Raw genomic sequence first — 27,218 nt, forward strand, 5'->3', positions numbered from 1 at the left:
GACGCCGTAGTGGAGGGCTCCGGAAATATCGACCACCTGGGGTTCTTTAGCGTGCACTGACACCGCACAGTACACGGGCCTCTAGAATTTCTCCTCCAAAGAAATTTCACCGCCGCGGCCGGGATCGAACCCGCGTCTTTCGGGTGAGCAGCCGAGCACCATAACCACTGAGCCACCGCGGCGGCCGTTTTGGTTTCTGAGAACTACGAGCTCGTATCATTGACTCTCAGCACGAGACACATGACCGAGAGACGTACAGGCGATGCCATCATGAATGAGTTTCAAAGGTGCCTCGAAGAATTCAACAATTCAACATGGTGGGAAAGGAAGTGTGTGCAGTCACTGACGCCGGCTCGAACATGGAGCGCGCAGCAAATCTCGCGCAGACGGAACATCACCTGTGTATTGGGCACGGCCTACACAACCTGGTTGTCAAGGGCGGATTTGGAAGCGTCCCAAAACACAACAGCTTGCTAGTCAACTGCCGTGACATTGTGAAGACGATGCACTACCGAACCTCCGACCTGGAGGAGATAGCGGACTCGGAACTGAATGCGGCAGTGCTGTCGTTGGTCAGTACAGCCGAAGCGCTTGAACATGACGAAAATGATCCTGTACTTGATAAGGCTGTCAAATCAGCGATCATGCGTAAAACGCCCAGTAGCACGGGCAGGGGCAGTGACAGTTAAACTGGACACAATTACCAGGTGTCATAGCATATTAACTATGTTCGAGAGCCTCTTCGCGAATAAGGCTGCGCTCAGGAAGTTGTTGGCTCGGCTAGGGCGCCCGTTCCCTATAGTGTCGAATACTGGTGTCTAATTGAAGAGATTGCGCAATTCCTAAGCCAGTTTAAATGCGCGGTGGAGCTTCTTTCGCAGCGAAAGTCAAGCACGTTTAATGTGCTCATTGTTATTCGAAGCAAGCTTTTCGCCTCGCTTCAAGACGACATGTCCGCCAGTAGCCTAGTGCAAGAAATGAAAAGAGAGATGCTGCAGAAATTTTTAATTTTTTATTTGAAAATACTGCAAATAAAAAAAATAAATTTGAACACAGGTTTCCTCTAACTGATGTTATGGTCATTGCATCACTTCTTGATCCCAGGTTTCAAAACCTAAAAGCTATCGAAGAGCATGTAACGCAAAGGGAGACGTCCAAACTTGAGTTTCTAGCCAAGCAGGTGCGTCGCTATGCCAAAGAATGCGACGTCACCAAGCCAACGGTAGGTCTCTCCGATTCAGAACTGGTTCTCTGCACCAATTCTGAAAAAGTTCCGTTGGTGCCGGCGCGGTGCAATTCCAGTTTCTTGGTGCAGGTGCAGCGCGTCAGCAGCGTCACAAATCACTGGTGCGGAGATTTTCAATAGAGCGCATGCACGCACATGCCTTGTCGTCTGCTATCCAGTTCTCGGCCGTCGTGGTGTGTTGTGTTGCGGTGCGTCGCGTCTGTTTTTCGTGCCTCGTGGAGTCATGGACTACGACATCGCCGAATCCACTTTTATGGAATTTTCTGAGTCGTCAGACAGCGAAGATGAGGAAGCCGACGTGGTGCTTTCTTTTGCAGCAACACAGTTCGGACAGACCGCAACAGAATCCCCAACTACTACGAAAGCGTAGTAGCTAGGTATTTCAGCATCGAATTCAATAGGCTGTTCAGGCTGTCGCGAGAAACGGGAAAAAGTTCCTTTAGTTGCCCATTGATGTTAACAAACAAAACGTCGGCTGCGCGCGTTGTCTGCTTACGCCGTCAAACACGTGCACCACTATCCTGCACCTCCGTCTATGAGGGTGCCGCGGTTCTTTGCACCGAAGCGGCACCACGACTGCACCAAAATCAATCGTGGACGGTGGTGCAGAGGGCGCTGTGAATCGAGCGCTTTGGTGCAGCGCACCGTGAACCGGTTCCGGCGGTGCTGAATCGGCTGAATCGAATGCTGCTTGTATGTGACGCGTGCCCTAACGACACTTTGCCGTCCTTAGCGCGACGCCATTCCAGTCCACCACAACACTGGACGAGCCAAATCCATGCCGAGTGTCACGCATTTTTAAGCAAACCCTGCGCGCAAGTGCACGACATTTTAAAATTCTGGAAGGGGGCTCAGAACGAGCTACCATGGCTCTCGTGTCTGGCAAAAAAAAGAAACTCTGTGCATTCCGGCCACGAGCACACCGAGCGAACGATGTTCACGGTGGCTGGTCTCGTACTTCGATCTCGAAGAAGCAATTTGCACCCACTCACCGTATATAAACTCTTGTTTATTCACGATAATTATACCCTTTGTAAATCTTGCATCTAAACTAAATTCTGTCCAATCATTGTTGCGCTCACAGTTTGTTCGTTTGCGATGTGTTTTATGGTGTATTTTTCATATATATATATATATATATATATATATATATATTGTCACCGACACACGGTTGAAGAAAGAGACCAGGTTCTAAGTAGACGAGGTGGGCGTGCCAGCCAGCAGGAAGCTCGAGCGAGGAAGACGACGTTCCTCGAGCACCTCGAGTGCCCAAGGCTTGGCAAATCCCAGCTTAAACAGTTCGGCCGCGGTACGGCGCCACTGAATGGTTCGTACGGTGGCATTGCTCCCCCTCTCTGAAGGGCACCGACTCGGTGCCGCAGCAGTGGGCAGAACGAAGAGAAGGGACGCTGCATGTGTCCGGCGGCAGCTGTAGACACGCCTGAAGCGCTAGCGGGCGTGGTACGGCTTCATCCGGGCGACATGGATGACTTCGGAGGTCGGCCGTCTGGAGGAACGAACTGTTCCTTGGGGAAGAACTTCGTAGTTGACATCACTGACTTTGCGGAGTACCTCGTAGGGGCCGAAATATCTGCGCAGAAGCTTTTCGGAGCGTCCACGCATGCGGATTGGGCTCCAAACCCAGACCTGTTCGCCCGGCTGGTAACTAACAGCTCTGTGGCGGAGGTTATAGCGGCGAGCGTCGTGGGTTTGCTGGCGCCGTATGCGCTGTCGAGCGAGTTGGCGGGCGGCCTCGGCGTGACGAACGAAGTGGTCAGCAGCCACAACAGTTGAGGGAGTACTGCTCGGAAGCAACATTGCGTCCAGCATGGTGGTGGCTTCGCGACCATGCACTAAACGAAATGGTGTGAAGCGCGTCGTTTCTTGCAGAGCAGTATTATAGGCGAACGTTACGTAAGGAAGTATGGCGTCCCAGTTCCGGTGGTCTGCGTCAACATACATGGAGATCATGTCGGCGATCGTCTTGTTGAGCCGTTCGGTGAGTCCGTTCGTTTGAGGGTGGTAAGCGGTTGTTTTGCGGTGACAGGTGCCGCTAAGGCGCATAACCTCCTGCGTAAGGGCCGAGGTGAACGCCGTTCCCCTGTCAGTTACAACGATGGTCGGTGCACCGTGACGAAGCACAATGTTTTGAACGAAAAAGTTCGCAATTTCGTCAGCGGTACCACGAGGGAGAGCTTTAGTTTCACAGTACCGGGTGAGGTAGTCGGTGGCGACCACAATGTAGCGGTTACCCAGCGAGGACTGTGGAAATGGGCCGAGTAAGTCCATGCCAACTTGGTGGAAGGGGGCTTGTGGCGGATCAATAGGCTGCAGCAGTCCGGCTGGCTTCGTCGGTGGCGTCTTGCGACGTTGGCACTCGCGACAGGTTCTGACGTAACGCTGTACAACTGCAGCAACCCTGGGCCAGTAGTACTTCTGGCGTATCCGCGCCAAAGTGCGGGAAAAACCCAGGTGACCAGAAGATGGGTCATCATGGCACGCCTGCAGGACTTCGTCGCGCAAGGCCGCGGGTACGACGAGCAGATAGACAGCTTCCGTCGGGTGGTAGTTTTTCTTATAGAGAACGCCATCGCGCAAACAGAACGACGACAGTCCACGTGAGAAGATTCGCGGTGGAGACTCAGCGCTTCCTTCAAGATACTCAATGAGAGGCCGTAGTTCAATGTCGTCTCTTTGGTGTTGAGCGAGGACGGACGTGGAGATGGCGCCGAGAAAAACAAAATCGGTGTCAGGATCAGCTCCGTTGTCCTCAACAGGAGCACGAGACAGACAGTCGGCATCACTGTGCTTCCTGCCGGACTTATAGACGATGGTGACGTCGAATTCTTGAAGGCGAAGGCTCCAGCGTGCAAGCCGCCCCGAGGGATCTTTGAGGTTCGCCAGCCAGCACAGCGAATGGTGATCACTGACGACTCTAAAAGGGCGGCCGTATAAGTACGGGCGAAATTTGGTCACTGCCCACACAACTGCCAGGCATTCCTTTTCAGTGGTGGAATAGTTCGCCTCCGAGCGTGACAAGGTGCGGCTTGCGTATGCGATTACGCGTTCGAGACCATCCTGCCACTGCACAAGGACCGCACCGAGGCCGATGTTGCTGGCGTCTGTGTGCAGTTCAGTGTCGGCTGACTCGTCGAAGTGGCCAAGGATGGGCGTACTTTGCAGACGAGTGCGGAGGTCTTCGAAGGCCTGTTGTTGCTCCTGGCCCCAGAAGAACGGTTCGGCATCTTTCGTGAGGCGGATGAGGGGCTCAGCAATCTGGGAGAAGTTTCGCACAAAACGCCGATAATAGGCGCAGAGGCCCAGAAAGCGGCGCACACTTCGCTTATCGGTTGGCATGGGAAAAGCAGTGACGGCGGCAGTCTTATCGGGATCAGGGCTCACTCCCTTAGCGCTCACGATGTGGCCCAGAAACTTCAACTCCTGGAAAGCGAAGTGACACTTTTCGGGCTTGAGGGAAAGACCGGCCGAACGAATTGCGGCGAACACGGCGCGCAGGCGCCTCAGGTGCTCTTCGAATGTAGCGGAGAAGATGACAACGTCATCCAGGTAGACGAGGCAAGACTGCCATTTTAGGTCGGCAAGCACGGTGTCCATCATCCGCTGGAAGGTGGCAGGAGCCGAGCACAGTCCGAAAGGGAGCACCCGGAATTCGTACAGACCATCCGGTGTAATAAAGGCGGTCTTTTCTCGGTCGCGCTCATCCACCTCGATCTGCCAATAGCCACTACGTAAATCTAGTGACGAGAAATACGTGGCGTGGCGTAGCCGGTCCAGGGAGTCATCAATCCGCGGCAGAGGATAAACGTCCTTTTTGGTGACTTTGTTTAGACGCCTGTAATCAACACAGAACCGTAGGGTTCCATCCTTCTTCGCCACAAGAACAACAGGCGATGCCCACGGGCTCGTCGACGGCTGTATCACGTCGTCCTGAAGCATTTCTTGAACTTGTCGGCGAATAGCGTCACGTTCCTTCGAAGAGACCCGATAAGGCGGCTGGTATAACGGTGGCTGGTTTGCGTCAACAATAATGCGATGCTTTGTGAGCGGAGTCTGCCTAACTTTAGAGGTCGATGCAAAACAGTCGCGGAAAGATTCGATAATGCTCTCTAGGCATTGCTTCTGATGAGAGGGGAGGTTCGGGTTCACGTCGGTCTTGATGGGAGTGGTCGGTGCCTCCACTGATGCCGGGATTTCGGACAACGCGTGCTGTCCCGCGAATTCACAAAGTTCTTCGAAATACGCAATAGCTGTTTTGCCAGGCAAACACTGAGGTTGAGAACCAAAATTGGTCACCAGAAGTTCGGTTCGCCCACTGTTCAATTCAATAATGCCGCGAGCTACACAGACTTGCCGACCAAGGAGCAGCGAGATGTTGGTTTCAGCGATGCCACGAGTGCTGGGGCTGTTATCGCACTCTACGGTAACAAACATGCTGGCTCTTGACGGGATTAGTACCTGGTCGTCACAGACGCATAGCTTAGCCCTGCGTGGCTCGGTATCGTTGTCGACAGGGCCTTGGGTGGAAAACGACACGATTAGCTCCTGAAGATTGATGACGGCACCGTACTCCTGAAGGAAATCCAAACCGAGTATGAGGTCCTTGGAGCACTCGGGTAACACAGCAAAGCAACCAGGGAAAGTAACACCGCGGATCTGGATTCGCGAAGTGCAGACACCAATCGGAGTTACGACGTGGCCACCAGCTGTCCGGATCTGCGGCCCGGACCAAGGAGTTAGAACCTTCCTCAGGGCTGTGGCTAACCGACTGCTCATTACAGAAAAATCGGCGCCGGTATCCACGAGTGCGGTAACGTCATGGTTGTCGGCGGATACCGGAATTTCGGCGGAAACCAGTCGGTCACAGCGCGTCGTTGATGTCGTCGGGTCACGTCGTCGTTGATCGGAGCGTCGCGGCGAATGTTCGGGTGGAGGCTCTTGACACGTTCCAGTAGCGGCGGCCCTACCCCCGGAGGACGCCGTCTTCAGTTTTCCCGATGTGGGGACGCGCCTCTGAACTGACCAGAGGACGACGGGCGGCCGGGCGAAGAGAACCGCCTTGGGGATGGCGATCGGGCTTCTTACAAGCTCCCGAAGCTCATCGGCGGGCAGCGACGTAGGCGTGTACTTGGAAGCGGCTGCTACGGTAGCCTGACGTCCGTAGTGCGCGCCTCGCTCCTGCAGAGAGCGCTCGATACCCGTTGCCTCCCTTGTGAAGTCAGCCACTGTTCTTGGCGGGTCACGGACCAGTCCGGCAAAGAGCTGCTCCTTTACGCCGCGCATTAGGTGGCGCACTTTCTTGGCCTCGGGCATAGCAGGGTCGGCTCGATTGAAGAGACGCATCATGTCCTCAACGAACATGGTGACGCTCTCATTTAGCTGCTGCGACCTGGAGTGCAGAGCGACTTCCGCCTTCTCTTTTCTTTCACTGTTGCCGAATGTCGCCAGCAACTCACGCCGAAAAACCTCCCAGGTAGCAAAAGAGGTCTCGTGGTTCTCGAACCAGATCTTTGCCGAGTCCTCTAGCGCGAAGTAGACATTCCTCAACTTGCGCTCACCGTCCCACTGGTTGAAGGCTGCCACACGGTCGAAACTGGCCAGCCAATCTTCAACGTCTTCAAACCTGTCTCCGTGGAACGTCGGCGGTGACCGGGGCGCGTGGAGCACGAACGGAGCGTCAGCTCCAAAACGTTGAGTGGTCTGGCTACCAGTGGTTGTTGTGGTTGTTGTCATCTTCCTTGACGGTTTTGTCAGGCCGCTAAACTCTGGCTGTAGGCCTAGCAGGCGGCGGCTCGCTTTGTGCACGGGGGTTGTGTCTACGCCCTGGGAACTGGCTTCAAAGGCGTCTTCGGAGTCAGTGTACATGGGACGTTACCCAGCACCTCCACCAAATATGTCACCGACACACGGTTGAAGAAAGAGACCAGGTTCTAAGTAGACGAGGTGGGCGTGCCAGCCAGCAGGAAGCTCGAGCGAGGAAGACGACGTTCCTCGAGCACCTCGAGTGCCCAAGGCTTGGCAAATCCCAGCTTAAACAGTTCGGCCGCGGTACGGCGCCACTGAATGGTTCGTACGGTGGCATTATATATATATATATGCAAAATTGAGAAACGCTTCATTTAGGTAAACATTTATTGCTAGTCGACGTTTCGGACAGAGCCTGTCCTTTCTGAAAAAGGACATGCTCTGTCCAAAACGTTGACTAGCAAGAAATGTTTACCTAAATGAAGCGTTTCTCAATTTCGCATTTTACCTCTAGCAGCCAAGTACGTTTATCTTTTTGTGCTATATATATATATATATATATATATATATATATATATATATATATATATATATATATATATATCGCACACACGGGGCAAGTTGACCACAACCCGTTTGGCAGAAGGGTAGACGCTCGGGCTCGTTGGTTCATATTGCGAGGGCAAAAGCGTAGCGCAAAAAGACGAGGACTCGCGAGCATCCTGCCACAAAGCAAAGTTCAGGTAAGCACACACACGACGACTAAATGAGGGGGGAATGGCCACTGTAAGTGCTAGCGCACTAAGAATTTGTAAACGTATCCCGCCAACTACAGCGAATAACGGGCATCAGCGGTCGCAACCAGGCGACGCGTGTACTGTAAGCGAAAACGCTATAGTCGCGCCGCGAATTCCGGCCGCACCTGACCTATTGCATGTATCGCTCTTAACGCCACCTGGCACGCAACGAGTATCTTCTCCGGCACAACAGAGCGGCTCAAGAAAGGGCTCTCCATGTGTCTTGAAAATCTTACTACCATCGACAATGAAAAATATTCAGGAACGAGGAGGAAGCTAGCTGAAATTATGAAAACAGGATAAGTCCGCTTGGCTGGAGTTGCCTAGCGGGGTGAGGCTTCCCTCCCACCCCTCGTTCGTTTTGTGTTGTCAAGAATCTTATCTTTCCTGCTCTCTTTCTACCGTTGGTAAAGTCTAGACGCAGAGGGCGTGAGCCCAATAACCGCAAAACGCAAACACTTCATGCGTAAATATTTCCATCGTTAAGGCTTGAGCAATATCTTCGTGCGTCAGTGGCACACCAAGCCGACCGTATCAAACCGTATCTGAGTGCCTGGGTGTTGTATCAGTAGTGGGCGTCAAGGCAGCTCTTAGAGAAAGCAGCGCACCTTGCGGAAGGTCATGTAGGCGCTGATGCCGTAGTTTGTGCCCAGCTCGGAGCCCACCACGGTGACATGCGTGAAGACGTAATGGTCGCAGAGGCGTTCCTTCACGGGATACACAGCCTCGTCCGTCAGCGTCGAGCCCACCGTGCAGAGCAACAGCGCTGCGCGCACAGTGCGGAGCATTGGCGCTATTGTTTGCGCGTCGTCGTGAGAGAATAAGTACAACGAATACGCTCTGTACAATACAAAACTGTCACATTCAGCTTATCTGTCACGTTTCAGGAACGCTAGTTCATCCCTTGTCCTTGTTGACACTCCTTAGCTGAAACAGCCTGCATTCCTACATCTGGTTACGCAATGACCAGGATTTTTCAGATATGGATTAACCAGGGCCAGCTATAGTGCTAATCAAGACAGTCCAGTTCCAGGGTGAGGGCACCGGTTCTTTCTTCCACGTTCTGTCCTCTTTGTTTCCTTCCTACGTCCCTCTTTTCGTTTGCGGGGTTCCATTGTACATCCTAGTTCGAACCACCTTTCAATCTTACATGTCAGATAAGGATCAGATGTGGCCTGATTTGACAAGATAAGGGTGCGCCATGGTTCCTACCTGGCCTTATTTGGCCTGAATTTGGGCCCTAATCTGGCCACATCTGGGTCAGGTAAGGACGTGTTCGTGTTCATACCTGCCTATACCTGGGCCGGTTTGGGTCAGGTTCTATACATGTATGTCTTTGCCACCTAATATATTTATATCTGTCCGTATATTAAATACGCAAGGGCCAGATATGGCATTTCAGTTAGGGTTAGAAAGAGTAAATTTCGAGTTTGCTTCCCAATTAGTCAAGTTTATTTAGAGGACAGGCCTTTCTGAAGCCCTCGTGCGCTACAAGGCGGCACTTTTTTGTGAGAAAGGCCCCACTCTTAGTGAGCGCAAAAGCTGGTAAACAGTTTGCTGGCGCCTTTTGTTAACATTGAATGAAGAACACTGTGATCGGAAGGACAAGACAGTTCTTTTTCATTTGTTCCCTCTGATTCCCTTGGATCACCGGAAGCTTCACGCCAAAAATTTACGTATTACCACAGCATTAAGCAAGGGTGTACGTGGGAAAGTGGCCAATGCAGTCTCGCAAATGCGAGACTTCATTTGCGATTTTATCAACAACACGGTAACATTTTTGTGTGTAAAAGAATGCTCCCGAATGGTATACATATGGCGTGCCTTTTCCTGTCATAACGAATTCTGAAACCGGCGCAAAAGTGAACAAAGAAATAAAAAAATCTGAAAACTATTAGAAATATTTCCAACATTAACTTGCGTTAAGGCTGGTTGACAGAGTGCGCTCGTTAAACGACTGGGACAACCCCTATAAAAGTGGTCTATAGACAGTCCATATACTTCTTATAGACTCTATTGCCTTGCTATAAATATTTCGGTTTGTCTATTCATAGTCTATAGACTGTCTATAGACAAATGTCTACTAAAAGTGTATGGCCATAAATCTATAGATTTTCGATAGACTGTATAGCACTTGTATTGCTTATAGACTGTTCTGTAGGATTTGTCTATAGAGAGTCTATTGACTATATACAGAAGTTTATAGAGAGTCTGTAGACTGTCCATTTTTTTTTTTAAGGGAGATGTCATAAATTTGGAGGTAGGTCCGGACTAAAGCCAACTCATGCACAGATCGCAGTGACTGTTCCTCTTTGCATGCACGGCGTTTCAAGATTTGGCACAATCCGTAGTACAGGCAACGATTCATTTCGTGATCTCAGTTATCAGGAGGCATAGGATGTGGGTGGTTAAACCGTGACGAAGCTCTAATGAAGTTACAGTTAAGCGTTTTCGCTACTAATGCTGGTGCCTCGTACACACCTGGAATCTACTGAGCAATCAAGCTTCTTGCCATTGCATTGCACCACACTCTATCTTCTGCGTACCTCTTTAGCGAAGCTTGGGGGTGTGGGCACTGGAAGTCAGGGTCAGAACAAAACGAGTATACGGTACTTTCATAAAATGAAGCTAGTACCTTTCTTTCTCTCACTGTGTGCCGAAGGATCCTTCTTGAGAGCTGCGAAAAGAGACGCCTGTGCATTTGTTAAGCTGCGGGAACCGGGTGAAAGCAGTAGGCAGCATTCAAGATACGTACAGTACGGTACACACTTAAAGGGAACGGCAGATTTACAATTCAGCCAGTATTACTGCAAGATTTATATTATAATTAACAGGGGAAAAGCGGCTAACGAAAAGGGTTCATCTCAAGGACAACGCAGCTAGCTATGGAAAGAAAAATGTTTAACGTTAGGAGACAGAAAAAGGGCTCAGTGGGTCAGGGATTAAAAACTGGCTAATGACATCCTAGTCTAAACCGAGACGAAGAAATTGGGGAGAAATGGGTCCACTTTTGCTGTTTGGCACGAAGAGATTTTTCATGGCCGCCACGAACTAAGCGCGTTTTGTGTCCCTGTTAATTAGCGCTGTCAGCCGTCCAACCGGCGCACCTCAACACACCTTGATTGATTCAGTGTTGAAGGTGTTCTGTCATTGCACTCAGGCACGGCGCATTACGTAACGCTGTTGCGACGGTTATTTTCATTCTATATTGCTTGCATACCACTGGCAGATAGCGAGTGGAACTGGCAGAAAATAGCTGCGAATAACTGACCTCAGTTTGTCTTTTGGAGACGCCGACCACAACATAGAAAAGAATACATAAAAGACGTTTCGGCTTCCATACGATAGCCTTGTTCGTATGGGAGCCGAAACGTCGTTTGTGCATTTTTTTTCTATGTTGTGGTCGGTGTCTGCAGTCTGACGTTTTACAATTCACCCCGACCAGACGAGTTTTCGTCCAACTCTTGATTCCTCAGTTTGTCACGGCTAACAATGCTTCCGCAGCCACAGAGGTGCTGCCGGTAAGGTATTTCTGGCTTGGAGGTGGCAAATGTTCACGACATTTAATACAAGCGCTGACTGATGAAAATAGACCCCTCAGCATTAACGAAAAAGAAAAGAGGGCAGACAAAGATAGCAACGCCACCTTATTCCTTGGTTACGTTGCAGAGCCATGCAAGCAACTTAACACTTCCGTTTTATAGCATACATGTAGTTTGTGAAGGCTAAATTTGTAATTGAACGTTGGCTGTTGGCGTGGCTCCCACCACTTTTCAGAAGAAAGGAGTGAGGAGGAGGGAGAGTCTCACCTCCCACAATGCCTGGGCGGTCGTCGTCGTAGTCGCCTTCGGTTTCTGCCCCATGAGGAATGGTTGTCTCAGCCTCTGCAATAGCCAGGCGTTAACGCGTATCACTCGTTCATCCTCTTTTTTACTGCCTCGATAGAACGCTGCGAGGCGTCGGTCATGGTCAGAGATTGCTTTTGATTTGTGGGAAAAACTATACTACGCACTTACGCTACGCGGAATGCGAAACAATCCCCCATAAACACCAGTGGGACCGAATAAGAAAGGAAGACATTAAACTACCTGTATTTTGCACTGCTAAGTCTGCGGTGGTCATCCTGACGCAAAGCGCATGTAGCGAACCTGACTAGGGGTGCAACTACCAGCGAACTTTCTCCTTCTACACCTTATTTCTCCCCATGTTTCTCTTGCGTAAGAGAGCTGGGCCGTTCTAGCACGGAACTTCGCCTGGTCTTTTGTCATCGGCTGGTACAAGTCACCCATGTACATGACCCCTCACCTACGACTGGGCCCTCCAGCCCACCAGAACGCCATTCCTCAAAAGCCGTGCCGTTACGAATAAACTGTTTCCCTCACTGACGATAACACCAACCAAGGAGAGGTAAACGCGAAATTTACACTAGCAGTATAAATCTCACCAGCAAGCGTGATTTCGTAATGTTCATCATTTGTCTTGTGTACACTGCAAGCACCTGCGTCTGGGAGGCTGCCTAATACCTACACTTGTAGCGAGCGCATCTGCCGCAGATGCAGTAAAAATAGCCAGAGGATTTTATGCGCTTTACGTTATGCCCTCGACCCCGACAGCAGCTTGAGAACACCAGCGGGCGGCGGATCTGAGATCACGATAGAAGATCTCGCCTGTGGAAGTAGTAGTAGTCTTCCTCGTAGTGGTAGATTTCGTCGATGCAGCCTCACCTGGGCAGAGAACAAGGGTTACTCTGTTTCAGGAACGGCACACTTTAGCTGTTACTGAAGATATTTGCCGGGTTGGTCGGCTGACCTGCAGCATTGTGACTGCTATTACCGCGTTTGCAGGAATATAACGCGAGCACGAATATAGCGCAAATGGAAAGTTTCAGCCCTCACGAAATCGAAAAGAAAAGTTATCTTTAAGTTATCTTGATTATATCTCGACTTCAGAATGTTCAGACCAACCATCTCTGAGCGCTATATGCACGAACAGTGCACCATATTCCGTGAGTTGGCAACGTTTTTTGAGAGGCGACAGTATCGAGCGCTGCAAAGTTTCTAATGCGTTAGCGAATGCGGCGTTACGTGCTGGAGGCAATTTTTTTTCTCATTCTCTGCATCTTGCGACTCTTTCACTGCCTTCTCATCATTTTTCAAAGCCAACGTCTCCGTCTTTCCACAGTTGTAGCAACTGTTTCTCGTCACTGCATGTCGCGCTTCCCCTCGATGGCAAAAGGCCGTCGAGTTGGCTTTTAGAGCGAAAGCTCTACTTCTCCCGTACAAAGCTGAAGGTCAACTGGCTCCGAAATTTGACCTTCAAACAAGCAGAAGCGGAGGCTTGGCTCTGACGCCATGCCACGTGACTTGCCACGCCTCGCCACGGCTGCGTATGCGGAGCCGACGGCACTCTCGCAACTGCCGGAAATCACGTGAGGCGCCGTTCGCTATATGTATAAAAGCGTGTGGCGTGTGCTTACCTTCGCACAAAGCCATGGGTGAACATGCAACGTGCCGGAACTAGTGCTTCGACGATGAATCGTCGCCGTCAAGCGGAATCTGATTATCTTTACGATATGGAAAGGCGTCAGATTGGATAACCATGTTTAACAGAGCTTTCGCTCGTCTTACTATGTTCAGCCGGGTTGAACATGTAGGTATTTTTTCTTGCAGCTGACAAGTCTGTTGGGTGAGCTTGTTGTGGGCATATCACTCAACAACAACAACAAAAATGCGCTGTGTTGTACAAGAATGGCCATCTGGGCTAGTTGGTATGAATTCATGTGAAAACGAAGAAGCGCGCACATGCAGGCGGAACACGAAAGGACGACCGCGCTGCATTTTGCGATTCGTGCGCTCTGGTTTCTTTTCAAATGCGCTGTATACGAAACTTGGTTCCACATATAACAGAAGGTACATTGTGGGGCAGACGGTTCGAGGGAAAAACTCCGCATTATGTCCCTGCAAATACGGCAGTATTGCTGTCCATAGGTGCTAGCATCGGACTGTGCCTACAGAAGCGTGTGAACACGTTGCTACTAGAGCCGCCGTGCTTGACGCTGGATCCACTTGAGCAGACAGGAGAACAAGCGTACCGAGATATCACGAGAACTTCGTTCATTACGGGATTCAACGTTTGGAGAGCGCTCATATATTAAATTATTCCGTCTTCTATCATTCTATTACTCTGACTGACGAAAACAAACAGAGTATCATAAAAAAATAGCTGCTAACACGCAATTCTGCGAAAAATGTTCAAATCTAATTTTTTGCGGAATCGCTGGCGGGAAACTATTAACCTTAATTATGGCATTGGCGAAGAATAGAATATGATGCACGGAAACGACTAAAACACAGCACACCGCGTACAGATGAATCCCGAAAAAAAGTGAGCAGAGAACAGCAGAAACCTACCAACGGTGGAGACAGTGGTATGCTCTGGCTGGGTTGTTTTGCGGGTGACAGGGGGCGCCCGTGGCGTCGTACCGCGACTGGACGTCGTCCCCCGACTGGACGTCGTCCCTCGACGGGACTTCTTCCCGTGCTCGATGCCGTGCTCGGCGTCGTGGTCTCCCGCTTCGTCGCCGCGTTCGAGGCGGGGCGGCACGTCGTGCTCTTCGACGTCCATGACGTCATCGTCTTCGTCCTCGTCGCCGTCTTCGCCTCCGGGCTTCTTCTCTGGCTCCCAGGCTCGGTTGCCTCTAGAGGCAGCGCCGCCAGCTCCGGCTGAGTTGCTAGAGAGCCCTGCTGAGCTTGCCCCGACCGTGGGCCCAAGCTTGAGGCTCGACGCCGTTGCAGGCCGGGTCGCCTGTAAATCCATCTTTGCCTCAGGGGCGTCTGACCGATACCACAGCAACTGACAGACGATGGCTGCTGGCCCCTTCTGGGGCGAGGGTCGGAACATGTGTTCGCCGTACAACGCGCTCTACCCGAGTGACTCAGCCATTACAAAATTTTTTTAGACAGTCTACTGACTGTCCATAGACTTCTGTAGGCTCTGTTAGACGAATCCTAGAGAACAGTGTATAGGCAATACAAGTGCTTAGACATTCTATAGACAATTTACAGATTTATGGCCACACACTTTTAGTCTATAGTTAGTCTAAAGACTATGAATAGACAAAAAGAAATATCTTTAGGAAGACAATAGAGCTGTATAAGAACTCTATAAACTGTCTATAGAACATTTTTATAAGGGAGCTACGGATGTGACGGTTCTCTTGCACCCCATACATGAGGAAGGAAAATACACTCTATGCTTGGGAGATTCCTTGTTCACATTTGATCCTGGCCGCGGCGGCTGGAATTTCTTTGGAGGAGAAATTCTAGAGGCCCGAGTACTGTGCGATGTCAGTGCACGTTAAAGAACCCCAGGTGGTCGAAATTTCCGGAGCCCTTCACTACGGCGTCTCTCATAGCCTAAGTCGCTTTGGGACGTTAAACCCCATAAACCAAACCAACCATCAATATAACCATGAAGTTTACACCAGTGCACGTTAAAGAACCCCAGGTGGTCGAAATTTCCGGAGCCCTCCAGTACGGCGTCTCTCATAGCCTTAGTCGCTTTGGGACGTTAAACCCCACAAAACCAAACCAAACCAAAGAAAGGGATTTTACACAGTGGTATATGGCGTCCGACGACAAAGTTCAAACAGCGAAGGTGCTGGAAGATAAATGTTTGGTTTGGTCTATGAGGGGAGCCCTAATGGAGGACTCCGGATAATCTCGACCATCAGGGGTTCTTTAACGTGCACTGAACCTGCGTAACATAGTATACGGGCCTCTAGCATTTCGCCTCCATCGAAATGCGACCGCCGCGGCCGGTATCAAACTCGCTTCCTTCGCGTCAGCAGCAGAGCACCATAACCACTCAGCCACAACGGCGGCGCACAGCTTAGAGTTGTCGCTAGAGCTGTCGATTTTACGCCGCTCGTTTATCTTTTCTTGATCTCTGAAATTCTGCGCTGCGGGACCATAGGAAGTGAAACGGGACAGAAGCTGTTTTGTTTAAATAAATGTCCTCGTTTCTGAGCGCGCGTGGCGCGCCTACAGCAGAAGCATTGTGGATGTTTGTCGTAATTACACTCGCACTTGGAACCTCGCGTTTTGCGGGGTGAGAGTGGGAAGGGGCAGTGTCTCTGAACACTTGCATAGGATTAAGCGGTTCAGCCCGAAACAAGTTATAACACTCTAAACAGAAACGCTTTTGACGGGTGTCCACCGAGATATGTGAGACAGTTACTGCGTAATTTCCTTTCCACAAATACAATTCTCATTTTCTTCGTCACGGCCCCTCTTTCTCTTTCCTCTTTCACTCCGACTTCCTCCGTCCCTGTACGGTGCGGTTCAAGTGTCCACCGAGATGACAGAGAATTACTGCGCCATTTCCTTTCCTCAAAAAGCGTTGCGTTCAAAGGGCAAGGCGTCGCGCCATACGGGTGGTGGCGTTCCGTGGACTCCCTGGCAGCGCTACAACACGCTATTGCATTCCACTCCTAAAGGCGAAGCTTAAGCCTCATTAATTAGCAGTTAATTAGTATTGGGTCGTTAATCAGTAATTAGCAATTAATTAGTAATTGGCATTACTGTGTAATTAGTCTTATTTTATTGGGGTTTTAACGTCCCGAAGCAACTCAGGCTATGAGGGACGCCGTAGTGAAGGGCTCCGGAAACTTCGACCACCTAGGGTTCTTTAACGTGCGCTGACATCGCACAGCACACGGGGCTCTAGAATTTCGCCTTCATCGAAATTCGGCCGCTGCGGCCGGGATCGAACCCGCGTCTTTCGGGCCAGCAGCCGATCGCCGTAACCACTGCCGCGGTAACAACTGAGCCACCGCGGCGGGGTAGTAATTAGTCATTGTGTGTGACGTCATCCAGTGGTGACGTCACCAGTGCCACAGAAGCAGTCAAAGTGGTGCGGAAAACGCTTTCGCCTCTACGCACTTTAGACAGTCAAAGTGCCCCTGAATTTTTTATAAAAGATAGAGCGCTAGAGGACAACCTGCTCCCTTTTTACTCCCGTATGGGTGTATTCATGTTTAGAGTGTGGACTACATAGTGTCCCACATGCACTCTCACTTGTCCACGCTCGCCGCGGAATTCCCGTGGCTGGACTCCGGTCGCCTTGTAAGCTTGGTTTGTCTTGGAAGGCGGCGCAGGCTGTCTCGGTTCGACCCCGATTTCCGGCACACCGTGGGCGGCCGGTGGACTGCCACCTCCAATGCGGGCTCGACTGTCGGTCTTTTTGGTAGCTGCCGCCGCCGTCGTTTCGGTCTCTGCGTTTTCGACATAGTGGTTGGTGAACCGCTTGTGTAGAGGAACCATAACTTTTTATTCATACATCGTGCTCTACCGTTTCCCACACAAGCTAGGCAAGACTATACGCGCTTTAATGAGACGACGCAACATATCCAGACTGGCCCCATTGTTCACCCATCCTTGAAAGAGACTTGCTGTGGAGTCAGACGTTTCTTATTTCTGCAGGAGCAAGAAACTGGCACAGAAAGGGACACATGTTTGTGTGGGTATATGGCTCTGGATTCATATGTCGGGATTGTACGGGCTCAGAATCTACTATGGGGACAAAAGTAAAAATATCTCTCTCCCTCTCGAAAATGCCTCCATGTGAAAGTTCCGAACCCTGCCGCACTGCATGAGGGCGCCACCTGACGATACACTTCTGGTTTCGGGGCCGCTATGCACCGCGGCACGGTTCAGAACTTTGAGAGGGAGACATTTTCGAGAAGGAGAGAGATATTTTTACTACCAACTGAGAGCGAGCGAGATGCAATCCCAATGCAGTGATTCTATGCAGCAACCAAAAATTCCCTCCTTTAGACTCTGTATTCCCCATTTCAGCCTATTTTTTTTCCTGCAGGTCTTGAACCCTCCGTCTATTTGGGAGAGGTGCAACAGTAGGATCATTTTTTTTACCTACACTGGCTACACTGGTGTAGCAAGTGTATAATGAAATCAATAAACACTGGCTACACTAGTGTAGCCAGTGTTATTAGAGCCGATATTAGGGCCATTTTTTTCACCTACACTGGCTACACTAGTGTAGCCAGTGTAGGTGAAAAAAATGGCCCTAATATCGGCTCTTAAAACTCCCTGAAACTTCGTAAAAACTCTCTTGCCGCCAAATTCTACCCCTCAAATTCTGTGAAAAAGGGAGTGTTCTCCGAATGCAACACCGCTGTCTCTTTCTGACCCCCTATGTGGTGTGTCGTCTGCTTTTCTCTAACATTCCTTGCGATGACCAGCGTCCAGTTGGTGGACCACTCACTGGTGACTGCTGACGAACCAGCATCCTTTATCGTTGTCAAGAGCATCTTGGGAACCAATGGCAGCGGCGCCTGGCTGCTTGAAGGCGGCGCTCGATCTTTCTTCGGAGGAGGAGCTGGACTGGTCGTCGACTTCACCGGAGTGCTGGGACGCACCGTCTTAACGGTGGAAGTAGCTTTCCTAGTCTTCACTGGCGGCTCCCAGTAGTCCGCACTCGCTGCATAAAAAAGGGCACTCTGCTATTCACGTCTGTCCGAGCCGATAGAGGATTATGTCACAGCAGATACTCACACTGTGGTTGAAGTATGCGCGTGCTCAGTGGGAGCTGTGCGCCCTCACCTGGCTACTACGTACGGGTGGAAGGTGGTGGTGGTGGTGAAAAGCATTTATTTAGTATTTTACAGAGAGGTGCTCGGGGAGAGGCCCCTAGGGAGTCTCACCCCTTACAATACTAGGCGGAGTCCCTCATTCCGGGATCCCGTTGGCCATGACCGCTACACAAGTCCGCCGAACCAGGGCCTGTTGGGCCGATAGTTCCTGGCAGCTGAGCAGGGCCGCTTACGCCCGGCAGGTTCGGCATACGTCTACGCTAGCACGTGTTCGGTGTGCTCAAACACTGCAATAATTGCCTCTGCTCGTGAAACGTACAGTCGCGGACAAAAGAAAATAGGCCACCCTTCAGCGCTCAAATTCTTTTCAAGCACTTAGCGAAAAGCAATTGATGTTTGATGCATACGCAAATATGTCGTCCTTGCACGTAAAGGCAACAAACATTTCTTTTCAGGTTTCTCAACTCGACAGAGAAGTTCGAACATATAAGCGTCATCCGTATTCTCTCCGCGGTTGTATACGGGCTTCCCGGAAACGTTGAGGTTCAAAGCTAGTTTAGGTGCGGCAGAACATCCTGTGTTTGTCTCGCATCTATGCTAAGGGATTACACCTTATCACGCGTAGGCGCACCAGATTTTTGACCATTCCTGCTGCTATAGTGTGTCATGAATCAGCGGCTAACAACCTCAAAGCAAAAGCTGCTAAGGTCGAGGGGCGGTCACGGACGGACGGACAGACAGACAGAGGCAGACACACAGACAGACGGACGGACGGACGGACGGACGGACGGACGGACGGACGGACGGACGGACGGACGGACGGACGGACGGACGGACGGACGGACAGACAGACAGACAGACAGACAGACAGACAGACAGACAGACAGACAGACAGACAGACAGACAGACAGACAGACAGACAGACAGACAGACAGACAGACAGACAGACAGACAGACAGACAGACAGACAGACAGACAGACAGACAGACAGACAGACAGACAGACAGACAGACAGACAGACAGACAGACAGACAGACAGACAGACAGACAGACAGACAGACAGACAGACAGACAGACAGACAGACAGACAGACAGACAGACAGACAGACAGACAGACAGACAGACAGACAGACAGACAGACAGACAGACAGACAGACAGACAGACAGACAGACAGACAGACAGACAGACAGACAGACAGACAGACAGACAGACAGACAGACAGACAGACAGACAGACAGACAGACAGACAGACAGACGGACGGACGGACGGACGGACGGACGGACGGACGGACGGACGGACGGACGGACGGACGGACGGACGGACGGACGGACGGACGGACGGACGGACGGGCGGCTAAATGTGGGGATGGCCACTGTAAGTGCTAGCGCGCTAGAAAGCTCATTGTAACCAAAGCTTACTCAACATTTTATACCGGCTTAAGAATCAATCAGCGGTCAATCAGTTTGCTTGATTCCATGATGCCAGAAGATGGACGGCGTTGGGCAAGACTCTGCTGCAAAACTTCCAGTTACCCCGGGAGAGAGCCGAAACTTGGGCGAAGAGTCGTGGTTCAGGCTTAAACCCTAGGTTTCGGTGCTCCACCTCGGGTGTGCAATCTGACAAAGGCTGCTCGGTATGGGAAAACTGTGAGCGCGGACTTACAGCCAACGATCTCCATTTCTGCTTTGTCCGGCGTCGTGCTCTTGGTCGAAACCGTGGCGGTGGCCTGGCGGCGCGCCACTTCCCTGCGGCCCGGGGCCGAACCTGCGCAGGAAAGCCAGCACCAATGCGCGGAGTACGTAACAGACCAGTTTATTGGCTATCTAGTTGGCATCAGACACTACAGACAGCTCCATCTCAGTTTTGCTCAATAAACATTCATTTTGTATATCTGTCAGGCAAGGCAAGGTTTGCCTGGCACCAAGACATGCTTTACAGCAAAGAAAAAGATTATTTTTCCGCCAGTCGATTCAAACTCGTGACATCATAACTGAAAACTACTCCTTGTTCGCCGTTTGCCATCCAATGGCAGTGTAGCCTAGCCTCAGAGATCTGAGAACAACGAGCTGTCTTGAGGCACTGCAGTTTGCTTGCAAAAACGGTCGGTGGTGGCGACACCTGTATTCATGTTTATTGGCTGGACCTTCAAAAACTTTTCCTCCAGATTTTCTTTTACCATTTTCCTTGTGTAATTTTACTTTAAATGAGCTTTGAGCCCGATTAACATTAACTGGTAAACGCTACCACTCCCTTTATTTTCATTTTCGATATTGAAAGGTCTAATTAAACTGTTTCTTTGCCTTTGGCCGCCCTGACGCTTGAATAGGCTACTTGCAGGGACGCAACTTCTGTCGGCGAGTATTTCGTCCTATCAAAGCTGCACTCAGGGCAACTACACGCAATTTTTCTTCCTGGTAAAATCTGACAGCTCGTAATTTCGACGGACGAAATTATTGCTGGAAATTTTTTTTACGCCATTATAGTTCAGAGTCGAGACGTTATGGCGCCGTCAAGTCTAATGACGACTCCGTGACATGGGGCGGTAAAACGCTAGCAGTGCTATCTAGCCTCAGAGATGCACAAAAAAAACAAAAGAAACGGAATATCAGATTGAAGTCATCGCACTTTTCTTGCGAAAAGTCACAGTGACGGGCAAAACCTGTTTAATATTTTTTGCCTTTTTTCTGGCTCATATAGAGGCTAATTTCTCGTGAAAGTAGGTTCTTTGTCACCAGAACAGGTTGTTTACGCAGGGGAGCTTGAGTTTGTTCTCACTGGCTGTTTAGCTGGCTAAGCCTTTTCCACGTTTTCTTTTTATTGCACATAGGATTAAAACTTAAGCGCAGTCACAGCGAGTATAGTACTAGGTTGGCTCCGGAAGTACGCACACGTACTCACCTTCTCGTGTCGGCTGCAGGTAGTAGACGCTTAAAGTCGTCAAGCTGTCCTCCTCTCCTGTCGTGAAGTATAGAGAGAATGGATAACTAGCAACTTACTAAAAGGAATGGGCAATGAAAGAAAAAAGAAGGAAAGAGAAAAAAGAGGAACAAACAAACAAACAAACAAAGAAGGAAAGAAGGAAAGAAAGAAAGAAAGAAAGAAGGAAAGAAAGAAGGAAAGAAAGAAAGAAAGAAAGAAAGAAAGAAAGAAAGAAAGAAAGAAAGAAAGAAAGAAAGAAAGAAAGAAAGAAAGAAAGAAAGAAAGAAAGAAAGAAAGAAAGAAAGAGAGGGGCTGTAATGAAATCAAACAAGGGACGAAAAGCTAGAAAGCGTTCCCCAGCTAAGTGATGGAGCTGTCAATAGTCTTCTTTAGACCGCAGCCGTGGCCTCGTGGCAGAGCGCCCGCCTCGGCTTCGGGAGGTGATGGGTTCGACTCCCACCACCGGCCGGGTACCCACCGGTTTCCTCAAAATGGGTACAAGCTGTGGCCCGGCCTGGTGCTCGGCTTACTAGGGCTACATTGCTTGGGAAAGGAGCCTGCGCCTTCAAATCCCGTCACTGTGGGCAGAGAGTCGTGTAGACAAAGCGAAAAAAGGGCCACAAATTGGGCTTATGCCGCACGAGGCGGACTTATGGTTGCTTGGCAGGGGAACTTATCACTCATCCGCCAAGGCAACTGTTTGGTCTAAGACCCTTTTCCCAAGCATTTCACCCTAGAAGAGCCGAGCACCAGGCCAGGGGAAATCTTGTACCCATTAATGAAACCGGTGGGTACCCGGCGGCACTGGGGATCGAACCCAGCACCTCCCGAATGCGAGGCGGATGCTCTACCACAAGGCCACGCTTCGGTCAAGAAAGAAAGAGGGGCTGTTATGAAATCAAACAAGGGACGAAAAGCTAGAAAGCGTTCCCCAGCTAAGTGATGGAGCTGTCAATAGTCTTCTTTAGTAAAAGGGTTTGTTCATGCTGCTCCCTGAATGCGTTAATACTTTACTTAAGCATGTCTACTTGGATAGAAAGCGTGATGGAAAAAAAAAAATAATGGCCATAGTTGCACCTCTGTGCAAAGGTAACACCTATGCTGTAGCGTAGCCCATTCTCCGCTCCTCTAACCGGCGGTAAAAACTGGGCGGGTCCCCAAACCACCCAGACAATGGCCGTTCGATCAAAGTACACAGGTTTCAATCGAGCGGCTGCGCTCGGGCGTTCGCCAGTGGCCCGCTTTACGACAGGGAGGGTACTTTTACACTGCCCGGCAATTTTCTTTTTTTTTATTTCTTCTGTTTATGCAGGGCTGAGACGAAACTTGGATCCCAGCGAAACCCGAAAAAGCCCTGGATAATCATCCTGCAGTCAGAGGCTGAGACTATGACAGTATTGCCGATTGGTAGAACCAGAGGTATGTTTAATCATGAAATTAGCCGGATGATTGATTCGGGCTGATTAAGCAACAATATAGGGGGCCAGAACTATACGTGCCACTATTAAGTTACATCAAAGCATCAGTTAGTAGCAGGCGCCGTCAGGCGGAACATCTTGAAAAAAGCCTCCGCTACGCACCGAAGCACGTTGTTTTCGAGGGAAAAAAAGTCTCCAGCACACGCCAGAAGCATTGTGGGAACAGAATTGGCATGATTTCTAAGGATTACGTCATTTCACTATCACGTGTAGTAGAACATAAGTGACGTTCCCCTGCCCAAGCGTGCTGTCGAGCCTCCGGCTAATAGCGCAGTTCTCGGTCTCGACTGCCACTCACCCTGCCCACATATCTGCTAACTGTGGCAGCAGCCATTTTTGGTGACGCCATCTGATAAGCACCCCTTCATCTGAGAATCAACGCTATTCGTGTATTGAATGGCATCGGTATGTTCTAATGCTACAGGTTGCGCCCTCTAGTGAACGAGGCCGCGGCACGGTCACTCTAAGCGACACCTATGACCAGTAAGAAAGTGTCGAAGACCCTGACATAGCTCAAGCCTAAGCGGCCGTGGTCTTCCATGCTTTAAACATGCGATGCACTTCCGCAGGGAACTTCCAGAGCAGCGCTTTGAACCGACGATACCTTCCTGTCCTTGCCGTGTGGGTAAGCCGAGTGTGACCAACGAGAGGAGCAGCACGGCGATGACCATGACGCCGATCGCGGAGGCCATGTACATGCGTCGCCTGGCTGTCAGTAGTTTGCCGACCGGCAGGGCTCTTCGGAAAAACAAAACAGAGGAACATAAGGCAAGGACTGTGGAGGCCTGACATGCCGGTCGACCAGAGTTAACCGCGTTCACGTCGAATAGGTTTGAGAGGAGATAAGATGGAAGTGAAAATGTTCTTGAAATGAATTACAGAGTTATCATACTCGGGTTCGAGACAGCCTAACGTGACACCATAACGAGAAGGTACAACATCCATCATAATCTCTGTGGGCGCTTGAAGAGCCTCAAAATTTACAGGGGATTCTGTGCAAGCCGACTCCCTGACACGATGGTCTGTTTACTTTTGTGGACGACTTGACGCTCAACAGGACCGTTGGAGTAGGCGCGATTACGCACGCTGTACTTACTCGCTTTGGACGCCTGAGCCAACGGCAAAGAAAGAAAGGGGTGCGCAACGCTTAAAACCACCTTTTAAGGCATTTAAAAATATAAAAAGGCAACAGACAGAGAGATACGGCTGCGTTGTACTTACTCGCCAAGCTGCCCTTTCGCTGTAACGCTGCGTAGAGTGAGTGAGTGAGTTTAGTTGTTTTAAGCTACAGGTGGAATTAGCCTTGCTTATTCTGCCGGCAATTGCTTCACCGTAGCGTCCCTTATATGTTTATTATATAATAATAGTGTCCTAAAACCGGTCAGATCTGCCCCGCTATGCACACAGACGCTTATAATAGAACATAGGCCACTCCCGCGGTCGCCATCTATGCACACATTCCCTCACAGCACAACAATATAAACTCCAGAAGACACCATCTATACACATATTCAGTCACAGTAGAACATAGTCCATTGCAGAGCCACCATCCATGCACACACTCCCTCACAAAATAACATAGACCACTCCAGAAGACACAATGTACGCACACATTAAATCACAGAAGGCCATAGACAGTCCCTGCTGTCACCATTTAGAGCCAAGATCAGTGTCCTGCAGGAATGTTAAAAGAAGGCGTGAAGACATGTCTACGCAAAAGGCGTACTGGCGCTAAAAAACGGAAACAACACACACAACAGGACAGGACTGGCGCCAACTTCCAACTGAGTTTATTCACAGAAAAACCACTTAAAAACCACACTGCATGCAAAAAGATACAGACAAACCAGATACAAGGGGTGATTTAACAAAGATACACGTGCTAAACGGACCAAAGCAATGATTATAACGCTGACAAAGACCCGCTAAGAAACCTAATCTCTTCATCTGACAATGACATAGATGGCTGGCTTATGCAGATATCGCCCCTCTGCTTGATGTAATAGGCTTCTATTATTTCACGCTCTAATCTGTCTTTTGATCTTGCAATGAATTTGGTGTTCTCAAAACCGGGACGGCATTTGCCGCTTTTGCAGTGAGTGGCAGTGCAGTGTTGTCTCCGTTTTTTAGCGCCAGTACGCCTTTTGCGTAAACATGTCATGCTACAACCAACTAGCTCAAATCAAAGTATTGCTGGAAGGCGTGAAGGCTCTCTTCTTCATGTCTGGTTTCCACTCGGGTAGAGAATGTCCTGAACTGTACTGTGAAGGGCTCCTGTCCTCTTGAAGGACGCGAACATCACAGACCTTTCCGCGTTGTACTCTGGGCAGTACAGTGGTGAGCAGCCTTGTCTAGAGCGCTCGGGCGGTGCACTTCCTTGCAAACAAATCCAGATTTTGTGGCAGCCTCTAGGGTCCAGCTGCAACGCTTGCACGGAAGTAGCGCCAGATAGCCTCGTAAACAAAGCAGGCACGAAAATTGCTTTGAAAGAGAGCAGCCCTGTAATGAGGGGCTGCTCTCTAATTTCGGTTTTTGTTACCAAGTGCGCACTGCTCAAGCGCTCTAGACAAGGCTGCTCACCACTGTACATAACATAATGTTCTATATTCCCGCACACACCACATACAGAACATAGCGGAGACGATGCCATGCGCGTCTTATGCATCCAGGCAGGAGTACGAGCAGAGCCTGTTCAAATTCGATGTAGTAGAGTGGCCTGGGATCTTCTCAGATCCTTGGTCACAAATGGCTTGTGGGGCACACTCCACAGGGTACTGAAATAATCGAGCACCTTTTTTCTGAAGAAACGTTTTGCATCTGGAGGGACTTGTTTTCATGAATTTCGTGACAGAGCTTTATGGACGAGATTGTCTGCCACCTCATTGCCTCTGACCCCTATGTGAGAGGGCACTAAGTAAAGCCTCTGTTGTGCAGATTCTCTACCAAGCGTAGAGAGCTTATAGACAAGGTGTCAGTAGGGAACCCGAGCTCTAACCTCTGAAGGGCAGATTTTGAATCAGTTAAGATGAGAACAGGTTGAGCCGGACAAGACCCTAACTTCCGCAAAGCCGCCTCAGTAGCAACAATTTCGGCCGTTGTGGACGATACGACAGCAGAAATGCGTACAGACCACTTAAAGGCCAAAGAAAAAATGTAAAAAGCCGCTGTGCTAGCTTGTTTGACCTTGTCCACAGAACCATCCGTGAAAATTTGAAGATGGCGGTCATACTCTTTTTCCAAATGTTCAAGTACGAGCGAACGCGTTGCTGCCAAAGGATCGAGAGCTGCGCTTTGCGCTCACATGGGGAATTGTGACCTTACAGTCGAGGGTCGGAAACGACCACGGTGATTTCAACCGTTTCCTTTGCCTTGGAACATTAAGGCCTAAAGATTTAAGAGTATTAAGTGCCAATAGACCGGTGCGATTGATTTATTTACGTGTTTATTCGATTGATTTATTTATGTGTTTATTTATTTGTTACCTCTAAGGCCCTGTATGGGGCATTACATGAGGAATCTCATTACATGAGATCAGTAGGCAGGCCTTTGAATAGTCGAAAACACCGCTTTGATAACCCTTGATTCTCGCCTACCAGATCGTCCAGGCGCATAATTTCTGCCCTGCTATCATATATCGCGGCCACCTTGTTCGTCCGTCTCCTCTTTGCAGACAGCTGTTACAACAAGCTGTCCTTCTTTAGGTGAGTGCATGCATCTGAAAACCTCGAATTCTGACATATGAGGCGGCTTGATGCAATACGGAAGAAGTTATGCAATATTTGCCCGCTAGTCTGTGTAACTTCGAAATTAGAAGTATTGCATTCAAATGACACCTTAGAGTACCCTCTTCACAGGAGTACCCGGAAGAGAAAGGTTGTTCAGATGATTCTTGATAATCACAAAGTGAACAAGGGAGAGAAAACCTCAGGGTGCTTGTTACTTGTCTTCGTCTGGGCAAAGCGTTCATCATTGGCTGCAAAAGGACACTACTGCGCATGCGCCGTTACCAAGGCAACCAGTACCAGGGCAACCATGGCGCCACAGCCACACTGTGTCGCACTGCACATGCGCAGAGTCGCACCGCGCAGCTCTAATATAAGCCGGAAGCGATCCGCTTCCTCCTCAGACGAGCGCCATGGAGGAAGGATAGAGTGGCCGTGATCGTCACGGCAGCAGCACAGGCTGCGTGAAATTGAGTCTTCCGATCCAGAAGTCGTCGCGTGGCACAAGGCCGGCCGACAGCGTGAAAAGGAGGCGAGAAAGGCTAAGCTGGCGGCCGAGACGCCCGAAGAACGAGAGGAACGTCTCGCGAAGAGACGCCGGCAAGCGGCTGAACGACAACGGCGTCGTGTCACAACCGAAACGTCAGTATGCGAAACTGCTTTCGCTACGTACATCCTG

The 27,218-nt window shown here is 50.1% G+C and overlaps 1 protein-coding gene across 1 annotated transcript in view; it reads right to left on the reverse strand.

Moving 5' to 3' along the window:
* LOC149335163 (uncharacterized) overlaps positions 1-23,488 on the reverse strand; it is a 46,194-nt gene extending 22,706 nt beyond the window's left edge. The window contains exons 1-9 of the mRNA XM_089553891.1: positions 23,422-23,488; positions 21,319-21,375; positions 20,083-20,184; positions 18,091-18,306; positions 16,884-17,080; positions 14,289-14,685; positions 11,616-11,690; positions 10,442-10,483; positions 8,415-8,572 (exon numbers count right to left, since the gene is read on the reverse strand). Coding sequence (XP_089410017.1) covers positions 8,415-8,572; positions 10,442-10,483; positions 11,616-11,690; positions 14,289-14,685; positions 16,884-17,080; positions 18,091-18,306; positions 20,083-20,184; positions 21,319-21,375; positions 23,422-23,488 — 1,311 coding nt within the window. The remainder of the gene's footprint in view (positions 1-8,414; positions 8,573-10,441; positions 10,484-11,615; positions 11,691-14,288; positions 14,686-16,883; positions 17,081-18,090; positions 18,307-20,082; positions 20,185-21,318; positions 21,376-23,421) is intronic.
* Between the last annotated feature and the right edge of the window lie 3,730 nt (positions 23,489-27,218).

This window comes from Amblyomma mixtum, chromosome 7, assembly GCF_055824585.1.
Source record: "Amblyomma mixtum isolate Tamu chromosome 7, ASM5582458v1, whole genome shotgun sequence".
Lineage (NCBI taxonomy): Eukaryota > Metazoa > Arthropoda > Arachnida > Ixodida > Ixodidae > Amblyomma > Amblyomma mixtum.